This window comes from Nerophis lumbriciformis, linkage group LG32 (assembly GCF_033978685.3).
Source record: "Nerophis lumbriciformis linkage group LG32, RoL_Nlum_v2.1, whole genome shotgun sequence".
Taxonomy (NCBI): domain Eukaryota; kingdom Metazoa; phylum Chordata; class Actinopteri; order Syngnathiformes; family Syngnathidae; genus Nerophis; species Nerophis lumbriciformis.
The window spans coordinates 9594712-9608668 of record NC_084579.2 but is presented as its reverse complement, the minus strand read 5'-3'; the positions used below and the strand labels follow the sequence as shown (position 1 = coordinate 9608668).

Genomic DNA, 13957 nt, shown 5'->3' with positions numbered 1-13957 from the left:
TATATCAGTCCATCTTAGATGAGCTCAGGTCCAGCGAAGCTGACGGCGTTTCTGGGTGTTGTTGATAAATGGTTTTCGCCTTGCATAGGAGAGTTTAACTTGCACTTACAGATGTAGCGACCAACTGTAGTTACTGACAGTGGGTTTCTGAAGAGTTCCTGAGCCCATATGGTGATATCCTTTACACACTGATGTCACTTGTTGATGCAGTACAGCCTGAGGGATCGAAGGTCACGGGCTTAGCTGCTTACGTGCAGTGATTTCTCCAGATTCTCTGAACCCTTTGATGATATTACGGACCGTAGATGGTGAAATCCCTAAATTCCTTGCAATAGCTGGTTGAGAAAGGTTTTTCTTAAACTGTTCAACAATTTGCTCACGCATTTGTTGACAAAGTGGTGACCCTCGCCCCATCCTTGTTTGTGAATGACTGAGCATTTCATGGAATCTACTTTTATACCCAATCATGGCACCCACCTGTTCCCAATATGCCTGTTCACATGTGGGATGTTCCAAATAAGTGTTTGATGAGCATTCCTCAACTTTATCAGTATTTATTGCCACCTTTCCCAACCTCTTTGTCACGTGTTGCTGGCATCAAATTGTAAAGTTAATGATTATTTGCAAAAAAAAAAAAAGTTTATCAGTTTGAACATCAAATATGTTGTCTTTGTAGCATATTCAACTGAATATGGGTTGAAAATGATTTGCAAATCATTGTATTCCGTTTATATTTACATCTAAAACAATTTCCCAACTCATATGGAAACGGGGTTTGTACATTATGGAAATGCAAACAACAGGTGTAAACTTATGACAGACACGAAGAACAAAAATAAACCAAAATGTGTACGTATGTATGATAAGAAATTAGTATGATGATAAATTATAATTGCAAGAAAAAAATGAAAAAGGGGGAAATAAAAGAAAAGAACATCATAATTAGCAAGGGAAACTGAGCATTTAAAAAAAAATTTTTTTATTGATGCTAATATTTGTTTATAGGAAAGTTTGACCAAGCTGGGTGTTGCTGCCAAGGACGACATTGAAAACTGGTTCACTGGAGAGAAGCTGGGTCTGTCGGGGTAAGAAGAAACACTGGATTTCTAATGACGTGATGCAAAGTGCGGAAGTCAAAGATCTTTTAAACCAGGAATTCTCAAACTGCGGTACGTGTACCACCAGCGGTACGCAGGCTCCATCTCGTGGTACGCCAAAGAATCACTTGATTTAAGTACGATTTAAGTAAGATTTAAGTGTTCAAAATGTGTGTAATGTTACAGTGGCCAACATATTAAATAGACATGTTGAATCAAACCTCTGCCTTGTTTTTAATGGATTCTTAGGCCTATTACCTTCTGTATTTTAATGTTGGTCATTATGGCGGTACTTGGAGAGTCAAGTTTGAGAACCACTGTTTTAAACGACAGGAGCACACTGCTGTTTTTACCAACCTACTGCAAAACATTAGTCAAAAGGAGCGCTGTGCTCTTTTTCAAGCAAACATTCGAGTCAAAGATCTTCTATTGGACAGTAGGGCCCTGCTGTTTTTTTAGGAACTTATTGCAAAACTGCTGGTCAAAGATCCTCTACTTTACAGGAGCGCCCTGCTGTTTTTCAGAACCTCTGTCATCATCTATATGGCAGGACAATTGTGTGTGTGTGTGTGTGTATGTTTTTGTAGGATTTACGCCATAAAGGTAGTCAAAGATGTTTCTTAGGACAGAGGCAATTGTTTTCAAGGACCTGCAAAAATGTTTTCGACTTTTAATGACAGAAGTGCGTCGCAGTGTGCTTTCATACTTTTGAGGACCTACTGAAAAAACACAGAGACGAAGATCCCCTATATAACTCTGCTGTTTTTGAAGATCTACTTCAAAAATGCTAGTCAAGGATTGTCCAATGACAGAAGCGCTATACTGTTTTAAGGACCTAATGAAAAACAAACGCTGGTCAAAGATCCTCAATAAGACAGGAGCGCCCTGTTGTTTTTAAGGACCAAATGTAGAAAAATGCACGTCAGAGATCATCTACGTGCCAGTGTCCTGCCATTTTTACGAATCTGCAGCAGAAATGTGACTAGTCGTCATGAATAACCTTCTGCTCGCATCTTTTTATTCCCAGGACCATAGATATGCTGGATTGGAACAGTTTAATCAACGATACAACAAAAATCTCCAACCTTCTTATGGTGCCAAACCTTGAGGTAAGTGAACAGTTATTTATTTTAGCTCTATTTATGGTTCCGTTATAAATGCTAATGTGTGTGTGTGTGTGCATGTGTGTGTGTGTATGTATGTGTTGCAGACGGGCCAGCTGGAACCTTTTCTGAACATGTTTACAGCTGAGGAGGAGCGACAAATGAAGCGAATGCTGCAAAGAGTGGACGTTCTGGCTAATGTGAGCATCAATAACCCTTTACAGCAGACCTGGGCAAATTAAACTTTTCAATCTGGCCCAAATATTTTTTTTAGATCTTTAAGATGGAAAGTGTAGCTGCCATTATAATGTGCAGTGATGTTTTCAAATGACTGATATTATCGGCCGATAAATGCTTTAAAATGTAATATCGGAAATTATCGGTATCGTTTTTTTTGTTATCAGTATTGTTTTTTTTGTTTTGTTTTTATAATCAACATAAAAAACACAAGATACACTTACAATTAGTGCACCAACCCAAAAAAACTCCCTCCCCCACACTCATTCACACAAAAGGGTTGTTTCTTTCTGTTACTAATATTTCTGGTTCCTACATTATATATCAATACAGTCTGCAGGGCATACAGTCCGTAAGCCATACTTGCCAACTCTCCCGGATTTTCCAGGATACTCCCGAAATTCAGCGCCTCTCCCGGAAACCTCCCGGGACAAATTTTCTCCCGAAAATCAGGCGGAGCTGGAGGCCACGCCCCCTCCAGCTCCATGCGGACCTGAGTGACGTGTTGACAGCCTGTTGTACATGCATATGTGACCCACCCATAATATGTCACATTTTTGTGTTCATTTATTTATTTTATTTTGTGGTTTGAATTCGTTTTTGGAGCTGTCATTACACATTTATCAGTATTCACATTGGTCAGTAGGGGGCAGTAGGGCGTTTCTTCCCAATTGAATGCTATCACCTGCATACCGGAAGTGTCTTGTCATTCTGATGAGCGCGACCAGTCTGTGAACAATTGAAACGTCATGTGTGCTTTTTCCTCCTGTATAACAGGTTAGTTTTGGTGAATCAACTCACTGAATAATATCCATGTGGTCTTTATAAGTTTAAGTACACATTCTGATGGTGGAGCCTAACTCTAAAGTGTTTGTGAGTTGTAGTTTGTATTTGTGAATGAATCCAGTGCACAGCTGCAGTAATCAATACAAAATGGCGATGTGAGTGCGCAATGTTTATATAGGAACTTCTGATCCTAATTCAGACTCCCAAATTAGAGCTCCCGTTTTCTTATTGATTTTATAATGTATATTTGTATAATGTGTGTGTTCTGAAATAGTGACAGAGAATAGAACAAGGATGGACAATTCAACCCTTAACTCAACAATGAGTAGATGAGTGTTATGTGTGTGTATATGTGTAAATAAATGAACACTGAAATTCAAGTATTTATTTTATTTATATATATATATATATATACATATATATATATATATATATATAACTATATATATATATATATATATAGCTAGAATTCACTGAAAGTCAAGTATTTCTTATATATATATATATATATATATATATCTTAACCACACCCCCAACCACGCCCCCCGCCCCACCCCGACCACGGCCCCCGCCCCCCACCCCTCGAAATCGGAGGTCTCAAGGTTGGCAAGTATGCCGTAAGCACACATGATTGTGCGTGCTGCTGGTCCACTAATAGTACTAACCTTTAACAGTTAATTTTACTTATTTTCATTAATTACTAGTTTCTATGTAACTGTTTTTATATTGTTTTACTTTCTTTTTTATTCAAGAAAATGTTTTTAATTTATTTATCTTATTTTATTTTATTAATTTTTTTAAAAAGGACCTTATCTTCACCATACCTGGTTGTCCAAATTAGGCATAATAATGCGTTAATTCCACGACTGTATATATCGGTATCGGTATCTAAGAGTTGGACAATATCGGAATATTGGATATCGGCAAAAAAGCAATTATCGGACATCCCTAATACAGAGTATTTCAATGGTTGGAATCTGCGCTTTTGCATGATATAGTAGTTACTATGGTAACCTAATTAGTTACTATGGTAATCTAATTAGTTACTATGGTAATCTAAGACACAGCAGCTCAGACGAGGCACCAAGCAGTGTGGGTGGGGAGCGTTTCCACAGAGCGTTTCTAGAGCGGCCAGCCTGAAATGCGGGCGTCAGGGACAGACGCGGAAGGAGATTTTTACAACAAAGTTTAAAGCTTAGTGATACATCAGATATGTCAGATTGTAGGTCGTTTTTTTTTTTTACCCTTCGCTTTCATATTTTGCTGTTTGTTGCATTTTTGTTGCGTTTCGCTTGATTGTAAAATATGTCAATGTGACGTTCATATGTTGTCAATATTCAGTGTTTTATCCTTCAAAGTTAATATTATTAATCCCACTGTGGAAGTCGCTTCCTCGCAGCTCCACTGTAGACACGGCACCAGAGCCAAGCGTGCACGTTTAGCAAAGTTTTAATGTTTTTAACAAGATCTTTCCAAAATGTTTTTCAGCATGTCGTGACGTTGCAGTCACTCCCAATCCTCTCTCTTGCTCTGCTCCTGGTCGCTCACTGCTAAAGACAACAGATGATTAGATTAGATTAGATTAGATTACTTGGTCTGCATTGCCGGCAGTAAATCGAACCCGTTTCCAGTGAGGGTTGGACTCCGCCAAGGCTGCCCTTTGTCACCGATTCTGTTCATAACTTTATGGACAGAATTTCTAGGCGCAGTCAAGGCGTTGAGGGTATCTGGTTTGGTGGCTGCAGGATTAGGTCTCTACATTTTGCAGATGATGTGGTCCTGATGGCTTCATCTGGCCAGGATCTTCAGCTCTCACTGGATCGGTTCGCAGCCGAGTGTGAAGCGACTGGGATGGGAATCAGCACCTCCAAGTCCGAGTCCATGGTTCTCGCCCGGAAAAGGGTGGAGTGCCATCTCCGGGTTGGGGAGGAGATCTTGCCCCAAGTGGAGGAGTTCAAGTACCTCGAAGTCTTGTTCACGAGTGAGGGAAGAGTGGATCGTGAGATCGACAGGCGGATCGGTGTGGCGTCTTCAGTAATGCGGATGCTGTATCGATCCGTTGTGGTGAAGAAGGAGCTGAGCCGGAAGGCAAAGCTCTCGATTTACCGGTCGATCTATGTTCCCATCCTCACCTATTGTCATGAGCTTTGGGTCATGACCGAAAGGACAAGATCACGGGTACAAGTGGCCGAACCTTCGCCGGGTGGCGGGGCTCTCCCTTAGAGATAGGGTGAGAAGCTCTGTCATTCAGGGGGAGCTCAAAGTAAAACCGATGCTCCTCCACATGGAGAGGAGCCATATGAGATGGTTCGGGCATCTGGTCAGGATGCCACCCGAACGCCTCCCTAGGGAGGTGTTTAGGGCACGTCCGACCGGTAGGAGGCCACGGGGAAGACCCAGGACACGTTGGGAAGACTATCTCTCCCGGCTGGCCTGGGAACGCCTCGGCATCCCCCGGGAGGAGCTGGACGAAGTGGCTGGGGAGAGGGAAGTCTGGGCTTCCCTGCTTAGGCTGCTTCCCCCGCGACCCGACCTCGGATAAGCGGAAGAAGATGGATGGATGGATGGATGATTAGAATAACACGTACCACCCGTGAAATCTAATCACTTGCCAGCTGTGTCTCGCCGTCAGCACATGCCCCGCCCATGCCCGCTGGTGCTCATCCTCAGTCCCATGGACAGCACCCACATTCTTTATTTTCATGTACATTCTGGGTGTCTCATTCAGTAAACATTTTTTAAATTCCAATCCGTTTTTTAAGGCGGTCTGTCATAATGTTTTTAGCATTCAATCAGACATTATTGTGAGGTTTTGTATTAGTGTTCCTAAAGATAGATATACCGGCCCCCAGACACATTTTTTTCCCCTAAATTTGGCCACCTAAGTCAAAATAATTGCCCAGGCCTGCTCCACAAAGAGTTTCCACTGAGATTTTATTTTTATGCCGTGTGTTTGTCCCAGTACGCCGTGGAAAACGGCGTGCGGCTCATGGTGGACGCCGAGCAGACGTACTTCCAGCCAGCTATTAGTCGCCTGACGCTGGAAATGCAGAGGAAGTTCAACAGAGAGAAGCCAATCATATTCAACACGTATCAATGCTACCTGAAGGTGAGCACGCTGTGTTTGACTTAGCCACACACTGGACAGAGAAACATTTACATTGTGTATATTTTTCCATAAAAACACACAAACACATCAATGTAAGCGGACGTACTCACACATACATTCATTCATGTTATTCCATGACAGGGTGTCTCCAAATAGGGATGTGGATGAACAGATGTTTTTTACAATATTTGAATAAATATTTCAGGAAGCCTACGAAAACGTGACAGTGGACGTGGAGTTGTCGCGCAGGGAGGGCTGGTACTTTGGCGCCAAACTCGTCCGGGGCGCCTACATGTACCAGGAAAGGGCCCGAGCCGAGGAGATCGGCTACGAGGACCCGATAAACCCCGACTACGAGGCCACCAACAGGATGTACCACAAGTGAGTCGAGGCGGACGGCTGACGCTCGTCGACGCTGAGACTTGTCCTCACCCTGTGGGTGCTGTTGGTTCCAGGTGTTTGGAGTACTTGCTGGAGGACATCGACCACAGCCGCAAAGCAAACATCATGGTTGCCACTCATAACGAGGACACGGTGAAATTCACCTTAAAAATGTAAGTAATGGGGTTGCTGAATTTTTTTTTACTCATATCCAAATCGCGATTCTTATATATTTCGTTTTTAAATGGATTCATCATTTTCAAAAATCACTAAATTTTTTAAATTAATTTATCTTTTCATTTATGTTTAATTTTTAATTTTTTTATTTTGTGAACATAGATTCGATGTTTGTGGTGCGTACTAAAGGCGCAGGGGGAAATTGTTTCATTTATTGAATCTCATTTATTCTGATTAATAATTTAAAAAAAACTGACAGTTTCTGGCTGTCGTGCGGGTTCTCAGGACCACCAAGGAAGGACATTGTCGAGCAGGTTTTGACTTTTCTTTATTCTTTCAATAAAGCTGCGTCTTCTTGCTTCGGGTCGCTTTTCAGCTCCACCTCGCTATGCTCGCTTCGCCGTCTGCTTTTTAGCACCGCGTCGTTGTCTCCGTCTGGCTCTCGGTCTCTTGCGCGCTGCGTCTGCTTCGGACTCTCCAACTCTCTCTCCCCCGTCGTTCACGGCTGCCGCCTTTTTACACAGTGCGAGGAGATTATCTGATTGTGCCCAGGTGGGCGCTCCACGCACCTGATATGATTTACGGCGTTGATCCCGGCGCGCCCCGCCTCGCTGCTTGCTCGCCGTCCACGCCTCTTCGCCGCCATCTTGGGGCGGGCTCCGGTGTGCCCTGCCTCGCTGTCGGACTGCCGGCCCCGCCTCTCCACAAAAACATTTCAAGAATCAATTTTTTTAAATATATTTTTTAGGCTAAATTCTTTAAAATATATTTTTTAGGCAAAATTTAAAAAAAACATTTTTTAGGCAAAATTTTAAAAAAAAATTTTTTTTAGGTTAAGTTTTAAAAATATATATTTTTAGGCTATCTCCGCGCTTACTCACTGCGCGTATACGTCAGCAGCCGAGAGGGATTTTTGTTAACTGCAGAGGTTTTATCCTATTTTTATACCAAATAGTATATTGCGGGAATCGGTGTGAAACGAGAATCGCGTGTTGAATCGGGAATTGATTCTGAATCGAATCGAAATGGAATCGAGAGTTGTTGTAAGATTCCCATCCTCAGTAAGTAAGTACGTTTTTTTCTCAAATAGTAAGTCGGAACCCCCTGAGGTGTGTGTGGGTAGCGGCTTGGGGGATTTTTATTGTTTGTGGCTGCACTCTACTATTCATGTTAGAACAATGCACACACCTGCAGCTAGGTGGCAGCACTGCTTAATTTAATCAACAGGCTGCCTGTTCTACCCAGTATAAGTAGTAAGAACGGTATTTTGCGGACTATGGAGCGCACTGGTACATGAGCCACATTGAGTACATTTTAAGAAGAAAAAATATTTTCCATTTATTAGCCACACTATAAACCGCAGATATATACGTTGCGAAATGAGCTATTTACACAGAAAGGCTTCGTTAATGTTTATTTACATACCTTAATTGTTTCCAAACGATGCCTGTAACACGGCAGTAAAACGGCTGATCAAACAAAACAGAAGTCATCGTCAAACAGCTCAATAACTCCACTGCGACGATTTGGTGAATTTACTGAGGAATTTTTGAAACTGAAACAATACAAAATAAAGTCATTGTAAGTTAATAATACTAACACAGACACTGCTAACATGTTAGCATATTAGCTAATGCCAAAGACGCTCGCTTGATTACATTACGATAACGCGTACAAATATACATGAAAACATTCCGACAGACATCACACATGGGACGGTTTAGAAAGTATAAATAGTTTTAGTTACATTGTAAAACTTGCAAACGTTGCTTGGAGTGATCAATGAAGAATCCATACAAGTAGGAACGCTATGGACGGTGGGGCGGTATAGCTCGGTTGATAGAGCGGCCGTGCCAGCAACTTGGGGGTTCCAGGTTCAAACCCCGCTTCTGCCATCCAGGTCACTGCCGTTGTGTCTTTGGGCAAGACACTTTACCCACCTGCTCCAAGTGCCACCCACACTGGTTTAAATGTAACTTAGATAATGGGTTTCACTCTGTAAAAGCGCATTGAGTCACTGGAGAAAAGCGCTATATAAATATAATTCACTTCACTTCACTATGGACGACTAGAACGGTGTTTTTCAACCTTTTTCGAGCCAAGGCACATTTTTTGCGTTGAAAAAATCCTGAGGCACACCACCAGCAGAAATCATTAAAAAACGATTGTCGCAATTGTTGGATATGACTTTAAACCATAACCAAGCATGCATCACTATAGCTCTTGTCTCAAAGTAGGTGTACTGTCACCACCTGTCACATCACCCCCTGACTTATTTGGAGTTTTTTTGCTGTTTTCCTGTGTGTAGTGTTTTAGTTCTTGTCTTGCGCTCCTATTTTGGTGGCTTTTTCTCTTTTTTTGGTATTTTCCTGTATCTTCCTTTGAGCGATATTTCTCGCATCTACTTTGTTTTAGCAATCAAGAATATTTCATTTGTTTTTATCCTTCTTTGTGGGGACATTGTTGATTGTCATGTCATGTTCGGATGTACTTTGTGGACGCCTTCTTTGCTCCACAGTAAGTCTTTGCTGTCGTCCAGCATTCTGTTTTTCTTTACTTTGTAGCCAGTTCAGTTTTAGTTTCGTTCTGCATAGCCTTCCCTCAGCTTCAATGCCTTTTCTTAGGGGCACTCAACTTTTGTTTATTTTTGGTTTAAGCATTAGACACCTTTTTACCTGCACGCTGCCTCCCGCTGTTTCCGACATCTACAAAGCAATTAGCTACCGGCTGCCACCTACTGATATGGAAGAGTATTACACGGTGACTCTGCCGAGCTCTAGACAACACTGACATTCATCAACAACACATCATTTGCAGACTATAATTACTGGTTTGCAAAAAATATTTTTAACCCAAATAGGTGAAATTAGATCGTCTTCCACGGCACACCAGACTGTGTCTCGTGCCGTGGCACAGTGGTTGAAAAACTGGGGACTAGAAGACAAAACTCGTCCAAAGGATGGCGCCATAGCACAAACAATAACGCTTGTTGTTGTTTTTTGAGAGCAAAATGAATAAATCTGCAGAAAGGAAAAGAAGTGACGATAACCAGAATAAAAATACCTACATACTGTACAGGAGCCTTTACATTCACTGTAGGAAAGACCAGTGTGTTTTTTATGCCATTCTGCTAGCCTATCTCTGTGGGAGGTTTTTATTTGACTGTTGCTGCAGTAAAAACCAAGACCAGATCCTAATTGAAACGTGGAGCCAAAGTTAAAAGTAAAGCCAGATGTACACTGTAGCCACTAAATATCTTTAATCAGCTTCTCAATACTAATTCTCTTTAGACGGTCCTGGTACAATTTTTGTAGTGGTCCTGAGAGAAAATAAATGAGAAACACTGGCCCTACATACATTCTTCAGATGGGTCATCGAGGATATTTCTGCAGTTCTACCCTCCGGGCCCCCTGAGCTGGGACCTCGTTATGTAAGAACCTCTTTTAACGAACGTGTGTTCTTTCTCAGGATGAACGAGATGGGCCTATCACCCACTGAGAATAAAGTCTACTTTGGGCAGCTGCTTGGCATGTGTGACCAGATCAGCTTCCCCCTAGGTATGTCTCTCACACACACGCACGCACACACACACACACACACACACACACTCACACACGCACACACACACATATAGCGCTGGTTACTAACAATAAACAGACGTGGCGGGATCACGCAGGCTTGCGTCACACGCTCATGTGGCCACCCGGCGGACGCTTCAGTGGGCTTTGAAGTTCAGACAAGAGAGAGTTGAACCTTTACGAGGGTCCAGAGATATCTTGGGAACAAACTACAGAAGGTTATCAGTGTTACAGTCGTGATGTAGGAGTCCATAGGGTGCTCGGCGTGTACCGGGGGGGTAACATGTTGCAAAAGTACTGCAATGATAATGTAATTGACTAATAAAAGCCTGTAATACGCTATTGACCCCGATATAAGACGGTATTTTTTCCCAATAAAAAGACACGGTACAGGTAGACAAGCTTTTCTTCCTGTCACTCACACACGCCAGTTATCTGGGAGAGAGGCAGTCATCGCACATGCTTCCGTTTTTTATTCAGGTCAATGCGGTATCATTTACGCCTCTTGTAGGCAACTGTCCACTTTTTGAAACCACCTTTAAAAAGATGGGATTATTATATATTTGCTAATTCAATTTTCTACTCATGTGCTTGGGTTTTTTTGTCCAAGTCCCGCCTTCCTGCTCTGTCATTAGCTGTTTTTTTCCCAAGCATGTGTCACGACTTGGACTATGGCTAGGTTTGTTCTCCCGTGGTGCAAATGATTTGGACCAGACATGGCGTGAAGGTGAATACATATTAATTCTAACTCAAAAAAATACAAAAAGGTATAAACAAAAGGCGCTCACAAGGCGGAAGTACAAACTTGACTAACGAAACAAAGACTTGCACATGGGCAAAAAACTATGGACATGAACAAAAGTCGCTAACTGTGGCATGAATAGAAAAAACTTACTTGACATGGCATGAAGTGTGCAGAGGTAAACAGAGTGAGAAGCAGAAAGTCAGGGGTATGATGTCGCCAGGGAGATTTCCTGGCAACAATGGGTTTAAATAATAGTGACATGATTAAAGACAGGTGCGTGAGTCGTGAGGGCAGGTGAAAACTAATGGGTTGCTATGGTGACAAACAAGAGTGCACAATGAGTCCAAACGTGGAACAGGTGAAACTAATGGGTAACCATGGAAACAAGACAAGGGAGTGAAAAGCCAGAAACTAAAGAGTCCAATAACTAAACAAAACAAAACATGATTACACAGACATGACAGCATGATGTCATTCACAGTGCATGTACATGTTTATTAGGCACAAAGCCCCTGTTTTTAGTTCAATAAATTAAAATTATTTGGCCTTAGTGCATCTTCTACACCTTGGCTAAGCATATCAAAAATATCGAAATATATTTTAAACAAATGTAAAAAAAAAAAAAAAAAAATTAAATGCATGTTATTTTTTATTATGTTTAGATTTGGACATGTTAAAAAAACAAAAAACAAATATAAAAAATAATACAGTAATGAACAGCCATAAAAAAAATACTTTACAAAACACATACAAATTAAAACATTACATAATGATTAGTATTTTCATGTTTAAAAAGGAGTGGGAAAAAGTGAACCTATTTACTAACGATGGTAACTGCTAACTATCTAGCTTTCTTGTTATTATCATCTATACAGTGGTTAATATACTGGCTGTATTTCAGTATATTGTTGATATTCTTTACCTCACGCATAAACACATATTTTGGCACAAACATACATATACATACAAGTACAGTAATAAGTGACAGTAATGCATAATAGGTAAATAAATACCTTAATAATAGTAATAACAATGTCAACACCATTGGATTGTTGGAAACCCTCATACTTGTATGTTTTTTTTAAATCTTGTTTTTGTATTGTATTTATTTTTAAACTAAACTATGGTTGGGCATTCTTTTAACCCAGCATTCATACTGTTCCATAATTTAACTCCGCATATAGAAACACCTAAAGCTTAGTAGTTGTAGTAGTATTAGTATTATTAGTAATATTGATTATATACTGTTAATATGATAAAGAAGATTATATAAATTGTAATAATATGAAATAATATAATACTAATATGTTAAACTGTAAAAAATGTCATTTTCTTTTATATATCTAGGAGTTAATTCAGTTAAAAGACAAATTCAATTAAAAAAAAACAACCTTTGAATTTGCATTGTTTGTAAACATTTTGTTAAAATGTTTCTTGATTGTGCCTTCAAGGTAATATTTATAAGGTGAAAAACTGCTTGAAAAATTATTCCTTTTATTACTCTAAAGGGGACCACAAAAAAATGGCGTTATTGGCTTTATTTTAACAAAAAATCTTAGGGTACATTAAACATATGTTTATTATTGCTATCGAAGAACAATTTTGTCCTTAAATAAAATAGTGAACATACACGACAACTTGTCTTTTAGTAGTAAGTAAACAAACAAAGGCTCCTAATTAGTCTGCTGACATATGCAGTAACATATTGTGTCATTTATCATTCTATTATTTTGTCAAAATTATGAGGGACAAGCTGTAAAAATTGATTATTAATCTACTTGTTCATTTACTGTTAATATCTGCTTATTTTCCGTTTCAACATGTTCTATCTACACTTCTGTTAAAATGTAATAATCACTTATTCTTCTGTTGTTTGGATACTTTACATTAGTTTTGGATGATACCACAAATTTGTAAATGGAGGTTCCACTTTATTCACAAGGCGAGAGTTGTCTTATTTCTCTTCTTATGTTCTGTAAATGAACACAAACAAGTGTCTGTGTATTGTTTTTAGAACATTTAATAATGTTTTTTGTCAGTGTGACAGGAAAGTACTTGATCAATAGTATTGACTTGTGTGAGCGGGGCTACCGAACATCGACTTGACCATAGCGTGTGTCCTGGTGTCTCCAGGTCAGGCGGGCTTCCCGGTCTACAAATACGTCCCGTACGGTCCTGTCAACGAGGTCATCCCGTATTTGTCCCGCCGCGCTCAGGAGAACCGCGGCTTCATGAAAGGCTCGCAGAGAGAGCGCAGCCTGCTGTGGAAGGAGCTGAAGCGCAGGCTGCTGGGGGGGCAGATCCTCTACCGCCCCGTCTACTGAGTCACATGACCGCCCTCAGGCGTCCGTGACTCACTACACTACTAACTCTTTTTCCCAACAACTGGATTCGGGTTGTTTCTTGCAAGTATATTTATTCTACTCTGCTGTGAAAATCACAAATCTTCACTTTTGTGTTGTTTGAACAGACAGCGATGATACGACTCTAATTGTGGGCGGTGGGTGTTCATTCGTTAACAGCTGGGTCAGCGAGAGCTTGCCAAATAGTGATCCCCACTCATTGACACCCTGCAAGTGTTTACAAACACGTCATTAATGAGACATTTGGACTAACCTTACAACATGTTAACAGGCGTGCAAGAGGTTGGCTCACTATTTGACAAGTTCCACCTTGCCACAGTTGCTATTAAAGCTTTAAAACTGTATATAAATACTGTGGTCATTTGGAAGTTCTGCCACATA

At 40.7% G+C, this 13957-nt stretch overlaps 1 protein-coding gene across 1 annotated transcript in view; it reads left to right on the top strand.

Annotated features, from left to right (window-relative positions):
- Positions 1 to 13676, top strand: part of prodha (proline dehydrogenase (oxidase) 1a) — a 28164-nt gene extending 14488 nt beyond the window's left edge. The window contains exons 7-14 of the mRNA XM_061926857.1: positions 1006 to 1085; positions 2125 to 2206; positions 2308 to 2400; positions 6186 to 6332; positions 6538 to 6713; positions 6788 to 6886; positions 10359 to 10447; positions 13347 to 13676. Of these exons, the coding sequence (XP_061782841.1) occupies positions 1006 to 1085; positions 2125 to 2206; positions 2308 to 2400; positions 6186 to 6332; positions 6538 to 6713; positions 6788 to 6886; positions 10359 to 10447; positions 13347 to 13537 (957 nt within the window). The 3' untranslated portion in view covers positions 13538 to 13676. The remainder of the gene's footprint in view (positions 1 to 1005; positions 1086 to 2124; positions 2207 to 2307; positions 2401 to 6185; positions 6333 to 6537; positions 6714 to 6787; positions 6887 to 10358; positions 10448 to 13346) is intronic.
- The last annotated feature ends 281 nt before the right edge of the window (positions 13677 to 13957 follow it).